The following is a 9,964-nucleotide window of genomic DNA, read 5'->3' as shown; positions in this document are numbered from 1 at the left end:
ACCAACTAAGCTAGGTAGTTGTTGTTACCAAAAACAAATCTTTAATCACTTAAAGATGTGGTCCATCGATCCTTGTTGGCATTTGGAGTATTCCTTGTACCTCTGGGACAATTGCAAACGGGCTGGTTCTGCATCTCGGTTCAGTTCTGATCCATTATTCTTTGGGTAATTTACAACGCCACCCCCTGGAGAATGCCAATATTAGAGGGACACCCCCTCTCTTTCACCAAATTGGACTTGGACCCCCTACCGTCAGTCAACGTTACATAATATACCAAGAATGCTGATATCAGCAGTTAATATTTTTTCTGAATTCCATTTTGCCCTTCAAAATAATGGAGTACCAAAATTTCCCTTAATGGTTCTATTCCCAAGTCAGCCTCAATGAGTTGAGAAGAAGAACGGGTAGGCTTGCAGATCGGCGGCTGCGAACACTCTTTCGACGACGGCGACTACGGCAGCGAACCCCCTCCAGCGACTACGGCGGCGAACCCCCTCCAGCGACTACAGCGGTTGAGGTGGAAGCATAAGCAGGAGTGGGACGATGGGAAACGAAGCGATCTTCATGGAAGAAGCAAATAAATGGTTAGAAGAGCTTGGGCGGAGACGCTTCAGCCAAGATATCCAATACACATCGCTTAAAGGTCTCCAGATCGTGCAAGCCCAGAAGGATTCTTTACTCCTCAATCACATCCTTCACAAAGAATTTGCAGTAAATCTCATATCATCTCACCCTTCTTCTCTCTCTGAGCTCTGTAATTTATTGTGGGTGACCTTATTTCTTCTTAATTTGATTCATTTTTTGGTGGGTTTGGGGTGGGGGTTTCACAATCTGCAGGATAGAACAGGGAATTGCCATGTGGGAGCGATAGCTTGCATAATCGATGCAGTTGGGGCGGAAGCTATAGCTACTTACACAGGCGACCTCAAAGTCTCTGTTGATTTCAACATTTCTTACTTCTCAACTGTTAAAATTGAGGTTTGAATTCAATTGAACTGTGGTGCCCAATTGATTTTTTTTCTGAGTATGATGGGGCTAGACTTTTGATTGAAACCCATAACCCAATTGATTTCGTACTAAATGCAGGAAGAGGTGGAGATTGAAGCTAAGGTAGTAGCACACAGAGGGAAGCTTTCATTGACGACAGTGGAGTTTCGGAGGAAGAAGGATGGAGTGGTGGTTGCTTTGGGTAAGCAATGGATGTCTCAAGTAAATGCCTAATTTATCAGTTTTTATTCATAAGGGCAAAAACGTCATTTCAAAGCATCATATAACGTTGACTGACGGTAGGGGGTCTGAGTCCAATTTGGTGAAAGAGAGGGGGTGTCCCTCTAATATTGGCATTCTCCAAGGGGTGGCGTTGTAAATTACCCTTATTCTTTTTCTGACCCGAAAAAGAATAATCATTCGTACGGGTGACCAAACGAATGTGTACTTTTAATTGAACACGTCCATCTTGCTCAGAATTTCGTCCTCTTCGCAACCATGGAAAGAAATAGGACCTCTTTACGTGTAAAATTGAAGATATAGCACCTGATAATCCTTAAGGCCTTGAAAATATAAAACTTGCAAAAAGAGAGTAAAACCCAAGGTAGCTCCATTCTAAATATGTAAAATGCATGTTTTACTACCCTAGATTTCACACATAAATGTGCTCATCAGTTCCACAGTCATTGGTGATAGGATTTTAGTATCCTAAGATGCGAGGTAATTCGCAGTCTATCAGGGGTGGAGAAGGCGAAGAGTATGAGAATAAGGGGAAATCCGAGAGAGGGAGGGATAGGGACAATTGTGGTGCGATGGTGTGTGTGAGAGAGAGAGAGAGAGATGTAAGGGTTTGTGGTTCGATGGTGAGCGAGATATAGCAGAGAGAGACGTATTACAGCAAATAATAAAGGAATTAAATTTATAAAGTATTTAATTGAAAAAGGATGATCGAGATTTACTTCTGGTATTTGGAATTCTGCTCAAAAGAATTACAATACCATCAAAAAGGAAATTTTATCAATTGTTCTCTGCATTCAAAAATTTCAAAATACATTATTAAATAAACCATTTTTAGTTCGTGTTGATTGTAGCGCAGCTAAATATGTTTTACAAAATGATGTTTCAAATCTTGCATCAAAACAAATTTTTGCCCGATGGCAAGCTTTATTATCAATTTTTGAATTTCAAATAGAATATATTAAAGGAGAATCCAATTCAGTCCCTGACTTTCTTACCCGTGAATTCTTACAGGGCCAGACTCCTCAAACTAACCTTATTCGGATGGCTCCCCCTAAGGAGTCCATTTCCTCAAATTCTGTTGTCAAAACCAAATCTAGCTATGGTGCTGCTGCTGCCTCTGCTGCACCATCTCACCAAATTGTTACCCGTAGCCAGACCCAAATGGCTACCACCAAAACACCTTATTCCCATGCTGTGGTAGTAGGCTCTACCGCAGGATCCATCCAACCCACAAATAAGGCTAGTTCCAGCCTCCAAACTACACAAGCCAAACCTCTTCAAACAGCACAAGGTTCCAAACTCAAAAGCCAATATTATGAAAAGCCCTGCAAAGAAGACCTTTTCACTATTGAAGAGCCCTTATACAAATATCTTGACTCGCCAATCATGATGGCACAAGCAGTTTTCTACAAAGGATGGAATCACTATTCCAACTCCCAGGCAAAACATCAAGAATATTACGAGTACATTCTCGTAGAAACTGATTCTGTCAGATTCAAACTCAATTATGACAGGACCGACCCAACTCTGGTTACACATACAACTGTAACCATCTGTAAAATCCTGTCTCTCCAAGACTGGGGGACTCATCCCCTAAACCAAAGAAGCTTTTCAAATACTTTTTCCCCACAAAATTATACATACATGGATTACCAGGAAGCCTGGTTCAAAGCTTTCACTTTTCAAAATAGAACCAACCGCCACTCTTGGTTCTTCTGTTTTGAATACAAATTTAACAACCAAACTCCCAATTGGTTTCCCAAATGGTGGGACCAATATGGTCCTATGGAGGAAATCCTACCTCCTCAAATCCAAGATTCCTTCCAAACAGACTGTAGGCACCATCACTGGAGCCTTCATTGTCTTCATTGTCTGAGTCGGAACCGAGTTCTGCTAGACGAGCACGAAGGGCTTCCTTCTCACTTTTGGTGCTTGATTTGGAGGAGCTTTGAATTTTTGGAACAGGCTGGAGACCTGTGAGGCTTTTGATTAAATATGAAGTCTGGTTTCTGGCAGATCCAAATCCATGATAAGGATCGTTATAAAACCGCCTTCACAACCCCCTTTGGCCTATATGAATGGAACGTAATGCCATTCGGCCTCAAAAATGCTCCCAGTGAATTTCAGAAAATCATGAATGACATATTCAATCCCTATGGACAATTTACTATTGTCTATATTGATGATGTCCTGGTTTTCTCAAATTCTGTTGAACAACACTTCAAACACCTAAGAACATTTTATCAAATCATTAGATCAAATGGTCTTGTTTTATCAAAGAGGAAAATGGAATTCTTTCTTACCAAGGTTAGATTTCTTGGGCATTTAATTGAAAAGGGTACTCTTACCCCTATTGATCGTGCCATTACCTTTGGTGAAAAATTCCCTGACCAAATCCTTGATAAAACTCAATTACAAAGATTTTTAGGAAGTTTAAATTACGTTCGTGATTTTCTTCCCCAAATCAGTAAGATCGCCGAACCTCTTTATCTTCGGCTATCGAATTTGAAAAAGATTTTTGCTTGGTAAATTCTTTGTAAAAGGTCCTTTTGATTTGGGATTGGATATCTGACCCATTGGAGGGCATCATTTAAGGGTTTGTAATTAACTACTAGTCGAGGAGTACCTCTTTCTATTTCAGCAGCCTTATTGACATAGAAGGCTGTGCAACTCCAAGGTGAGGTACTGGGTCGGATAAGTTTTTTGGCTAAGAGATCATTAATCTCTTCTTTGCAAGTCTCAAGAAGAGTTTGATTCATTTGGGCAGGTCTTGCCTTAGTGGGGATTTGAAGATCTGAGAACCCAGTAGCATAAGGTAAGGAAACCAGATGCTGCTTACGGTGCCAAAAGGCATCAGGAACATCAGAACAAAGATTGGATTCAAATTTTGATTTAATTTGATTAATCTGTTGGACGGTTTTTGGATTTTTAAGATGATCAGAGATTCTTTCATGAAGAAGCTCATCTTTGAGAAAATTTAATTGTCTAATTTTCCTAATACTTTGGTCATTGGAATTTTGGGCTTGTAAGAATGGGAAGACAATTTTTTGTCCTTAAAACTTAGTAGAAATCCCATCTTGGGTTATTTTGAATGGTTTGATTTTTTCTAAAAATGGTTGACCGAGGATTATGGTTTGGTCAAGATCTTTAGCAAGGATAAAAGTTTGGGGAAGGCAAAGGCCTTGGTTACAAACATGGGTGTTTGAAAGTTTATATTGAACATTTAACCCAGATCCATTAGCCGTGTTAAGGCGTTGGGTAGTTCTTTCGTAGAACTGGGTAGGAATAGCACCTTCGTTGATGCAATTGGCATTTGCACCAGAATCAACTAAGGCAATAGCTGAAAATTTGAATGAAGCATTAATAACTAAGGTTATGCGTATGTACCAATTTTGATAGGTTATGGTAGCCACAATTTTGATATGTTTAAAATACTTAAAGTTGAGGGAAGGTTTTATAATGCTTCACACTCAACTTTGGCATAAAACAAAACACTATTATTTAATTATGTGATAATCAATATAGACTTATAGAAATAATGAAGCATCAACAGACATGGGACTGATAATTCTTAGGCTCCGTTTGGTATCGTTTCTGTTCCAGAAACTCTATTTCGTGTCAAAAATGGAAATTTCAGTTTCTGTGTCGAAACGTCGTTTTTAAACAATTTAAGACTGTTTGGTGAATCTATTTCTGGAACAGTTTTAGAACAGAAAACCGACAGTTCTGCCATTTGGTAATGCTTGTTTCAGAAACCTTTTTTTTTTTTTTTTTTTTTTTTTTTTTTTTTTTTTTTTTTAAGTCAATAATTACAGAAATAACATTAAAATAGGTTTAGAAATTACTAATCCTTTGGGACAATAAATTATTATATACCAAATAGAAAAAAATGGTTTCAAAGGACGAATAAAGTACATAATTAACAATGCCTTGTCCAAGTTAATTATTACATAATTCCCCAAATTTTCACTTTTTATCCAAGTCTAAGGACTTGAATGCATGGAGGATGTCTTTCATCTTATTTGTTTTGTCCTCTAATCCTTTAAGTGTCATTTCCAGATATCCTTTCATGTACTCGTTCCAAGTGGACGATAGTGTGGGATATTGATGTTGAGCTTTCTGAACATAATGTATGTTGTATGGTAGAGATATGTGTTTCATCTTTCAACCATACAAACATACAACATCCATGGTTATCAGCCTATATCAAATAATAGATGTGATTAGGGTCGTTGAAATTTAACATCGAATTAAAAAAAATCTAAAATTATCTATAGGTATAGATCAATCGTAGAAATAAATTACCCCATTTGAATTTGGGCAACATAAAAAATATTGTCCCTTGTTTGGACCTTTCTTTGCAGTTCGTACATTGCATTGACCTTTACCACGTCTACATAGATGTAGTTGGTCTACCTACATGAAAAAATTACATGAATCTTGATACTTGAAAAATTCTCTACTAATATTTTTACCCGACTTGGTTATATATTTAGCACAACTCTTCTCGCAAATTTCACAATTTGCTATGAGTGGGGGTATAGAAGAAGTCATCTATAACAATAATTTAAATATCAAAGAAGTTAATATAGCATCCAAATATATGACATTCATAATAATATATCAACTTGTACCACATACATAAATGTAATATAAAACAAGTACTACATCACTTCCAACATCAATTTAGGTTTTCAGTTTTGTCAAAATAGTTATCAGTTTTAGTTTTCAACTACTTCAGGCATCCTTTGCTATTTAACCATTGCATTTGTAATTCTTAGCCTAGTGGAATTCATCTCTTTTGCCCTATTCTGTTGACTTGATTATGTTGTAGAATGATCAACGAAATCTTCATGTGGCGGATTCAAGTCATCTTCTGAAATTTTTAAATCATCACTGCCCACGAATTCAACATCAACAATATGCTCTTCTCGAATATAGTTGTGTAGCCACAACATGCCAGTATGATTGATGCCTAAACTTTAACTAGAAGCTAGTGCATTAGCCTTAAAATTTGAAATTTGTTCTTCAATACCCCAAATATACGTTCAATGACATTCCGAAGTGATGAACAGAGTCAAGCAGAGATGAGCAGCGGAGTTCTCCCTTGAGAAGAACGATACAAGAACCTTCTGATTTGTAAAAAACCCAAAAAATGTTAGGGTTTGTGTGAAATAGAGAAAAGCAAAGAAGAAGAAGAAGAATGAAGGTCAAGAACAAAGAAGAAGAACAAAGAAATCGTACCTACTGTGTCAAGGATTGAAGGTCGAGTTGCTTCTTCTCCTCCAATGATCAGTGTTCTTCTTCTCCAGCTCTGTGTGCGCAAAGGTGAAAGGGAGAGGTGTAAGGAGGCTGCAACACAAAGTGGGTGTTGGGGACATAGTTTGAGGAATCGGATCTGATGGATTGAAATCAATTAGATTGAGGAAAAATTCTCTTTTATCAAAAAAAAAAAAAAAAAGAGGTTGCTGATGCGATCATGGTAGGGGAGGGAATCTTCTACATTATATTAATCAAATGTAGAAAATGATTTCAATAATAGAGGACCCACATGATCAAGGAGGAAAAAGAATGTAAGAATATGAAAGAGACTAGAAAATCATAACCACATTGATAGTGTGTTGGACTTTCACTAAAAAAAATATCTTTATAATATTTTCTTAGGAATGATATACAAACTTGAAAAAAAAAAAAAAAAAAAAAAAAAAAAAAAAAAAAAGGTCACACATTGTATGAAATCTTATTTTACAGGAGATTTAATTTTTTTTTTCCTTGCTATAGACTATGTTTGGTTATAAGGGGAATTAAAAGGAAGGGAAGTGAAATTTTCATACTTAAAAAAGAAATATATGTAATCATTACCCATCTGATTTTAACATTAACTTCAAATCATTCTATATTTGATTATAAAATTTCACTTTTTTTTCTTAATAGGTAGGGAAGGAAAGTAGGTTACAGCCTGGAGACTCGAACTATGTTAGGTAGTTGTTGTTTATAAAATTTGACTTTACTTTGCATCCAAAACCCTTTACTATAACATGTAAAATATATCATTACTAAATATGGTTAAGAAAAGTAAGTGGTTTATTGATGAGCACATTTATGTGTGAAATCTAGGGTAGTAAAACATGCATTTTACATATTTAGAATGGAGCTACCTTGGGTTTTACTCTCTTTTTGCAGGTTTTATATTTTCAAGGCCTTAAGGACTATCGGGCGCTATATCTCTAATTTTACACATAAAAAGGTCCTATTTCTTTCCATGGTTGCGAAGAGGACAAAATTCTGAGCAAGATGGACATATCCAATTAAAAGTACGTATTTATTTGGTTACTCGTACAAGTGATTATTTTTTTCAGGCCAGAAAAAGAACAATGGATCAGAACTTAACCGAGATGCAGAACCAGCCCATTTGCAATTGTCTCAGAGGCACAAGGAATACTCCAAATGCCAACAAGGATCAATGGACCACATCCTTAAGTGATTGAAGATTCGTTTTTGGTAACAATAACTACCTAGTGTAGTTGGTGAGCTATGGTGTGCAAAATTCCCTTGCTCACCAAGAGGTCTCAAGTTCGAATCTCATGGTTGTTTTTTTTAGAGAATTTTGTTGAAGATTTCCTGCTTTTCACTCACTTTAAGCACTAAGGGCATGGAGGGGATTTCCACATCAAATTAGAAGCAAGGAAAATCGTGGAAGCAAGAAGAGAAGAAAAAAAAAAGGAAAGAGAAAAAAAGGGGAGAAATAAAGATTGTCCAAATCTTCTCTCTCCTCCACATCATCACCAAAGATTGTCCAAATCACACAAAGCAAGAAGAAAATCGTCCCTAGGAGAGAGAAAAAGAAGAAAAATAAATTAGAAAAAAAAAGGAAAGAAAATAAGTAAAAAAATTATAGGAAATTTCTCCAAGTTTATTTCTCTCTTCTCTCTCCTCCATCTTAGCACTTTTGGACTCAAAAGATCTCACAATCAATTGTGGGTTTCTCCCTTTTAGGAAAGAGAAAATTGTTACTCTACCTCCCCATTCCCTATAAATACAATTCATGTAAGAGGAGGGGAGACAATTCATTCTTCTTCTAGTTTTTTTTTTAGTTGCTCTCTCTTTCTCTTGTCTCTCTTTAGTTTTAGTTCTTCTCTATTTTTGCTTTAATCACTTTTGTAATAGTTTTTTATGTCAATTAATGCAAGCACTCTTTTATTTTTATTCAGCCTTTTTATGTTTATGATTTATGCAATTGAGTTGTGATTTTTTAAGTTATAGTTCTAGGCTTAGATCTAGGTGACAAGATCACGAGCCGTGGAGCAATTGTTTTTCAAGTTCAAACATTGATTCAAGTAAGTAGGCTCCTTCAGTAGTCTTCTCTCCCCCATCTCATTCCCTCTTCTGACTACCTTTTCTTTCTTAATTTAGGATTTTTATTTTCAGTCGTTACATTATTGCTATCCCTTTCCCCCAAGGTTCATGGCTAGTGTATGTGTTGGCTTTGCCCCTCCTAGCCATAGAACCATCAATTTATTGTTTTTATTTTAATCGTCTCCCTTTCCCTAAAGCCAAGTAGAGTAACCCTTGTAAGAGTGACTCTCTGGTCAAGTAGGGAAGCTCATATTATGATGCATCCCTTGGGCTAAGTAGAGAAACCTACTTGTGAGTCTCTCTCTAGCTTTATCCCCTTTCTTTTACTTTATTTTTATTTCAGTATTTTTTTTCTATTTATTTATTTATTTATTTTTAATTGCGTGGGTTGTTTATTTTCAGTTATTTATTTATTTAATTTTAATTGCGTGGCTTGCGTCTTTAAATTCTTAGATGACGAATGGTTAGGACGTTATTTTAGATACATATGTTTAGGACGGTAATTAGAATTAGATCACAACCATTAATCGGTTCACTTTCGCATTATTAAAAGAAATAAAAAAATAAAGTGGCTGTTCTCCCTGTGTTCGACCCGTAGCTACACTAATCCGTACGCTTGCGGTTACATTTTAAATCTCAAACAGTCACCCTTCACCACTAAGTTGGTTAGAGATTTATTTCCTGATGAGCAATTATTTATGATTTCTCATATACCTTCTCCTTGGTTTGCACATATATTGAACTACCTAGCTGTTGGGAAGCTTCCTGATGGTTGGAGTAAGCAAGAGAAAGATACATCTTCTCATAGCTGAAGTTCTATTATTGGGAGGATCTAGAGTTGTTTAGGTATTGTCCTTACCAGATTATTCGACATTGTATCCCAAAGAGTGAGTTTCATAGTATCCTTACCTTTTGTCACACTCTTGCATGTGGGGGACATTTTAGTGGCAAGAAAACTACTGCCAAGGTTTTACAGAGTGGTTTCTTTTGACCTACTATCTTTAAAGACACCCATGAGTTTTGTCATAATTGTGTTTAGTGTTAGAAAGTCAAAAATATGTCTCGTAGAGACATGATGCCCCTTAATCCTATTCTTGTTGTTGAGATCTTTGATATGCAGGGCATAGATTTCATGGGACCTTTCCCTTCATCTTTCGGCTTTGAGTACATTTTAGTTGCAGTAGATTATGTATCCAAATGGGTAGAAGCAGTGGCCACGAGAACCAATGATCACAAGGTGGTAGTTAAGTTTGTATAGAGTCACATTTTCAGTCGCTTTGGATTTCCACGAGCCATCATTAGTGATGGTGGCTCCTATTTTAAGCACTGAAATTTTGGGGCTCTACTATCATCCGCAGACTAGTTGTCAAATAGAGGTGT

General features: G+C 36.6%; 1 protein-coding gene across 1 annotated transcript; it reads left to right on the top strand.

Annotated features, from left to right (window-relative positions):
* Positions 1–476: 476 nt before the first annotated feature.
* Positions 477–1,237, top strand: LOC122060885. Its single transcript, XM_042623993.1, has 3 exons — positions 477–712; positions 839–979; positions 1,088–1,237. Exons 1-3 carry the CDS (start codon positions 545–547, stop codon positions 1,220–1,222), a joined length of 444 nt encoding a protein of 147 aa, XP_042479927.1. The 5' UTR covers positions 477–544; the 3' UTR covers positions 1,223–1,237.
* The last annotated feature ends 8,727 nt before the right edge of the window (positions 1,238–9,964 follow it).

This window comes from Macadamia integrifolia, chromosome 14 (genome assembly GCF_013358625.1).
Source record: "Macadamia integrifolia cultivar HAES 741 chromosome 14, SCU_Mint_v3, whole genome shotgun sequence".
Lineage (NCBI taxonomy): Eukaryota > Viridiplantae > Streptophyta > Magnoliopsida > Proteales > Proteaceae > Macadamia > Macadamia integrifolia.
Note: the sequence above shows the minus strand (reverse complement) of the source record. Positions and strands in the feature narration are given on the sequence as shown.

Bases quoted from the DNA above. Each gene is read 5' to 3' on its own strand.
- LOC122060885 (XM_042623993.1), top strand. From the start codon at position 545: ATGGGAAACGAAGCGATCTTCATGGAAGAAGCAAATAAATGGTTAGAA. The intron at 713-838 runs GTAAATCTCATA...CACAATCTGCAG, and splicing joins TCCTTCACAAAGAATTTGCA to GATAGAACAGGGAATTGCCA. The intron at 980-1,087 runs GTTTGAATTCAA...TACTAAATGCAG, and splicing joins TCTCAACTGTTAAAATTGAG to GAAGAGGTGGAGATTGAAGC.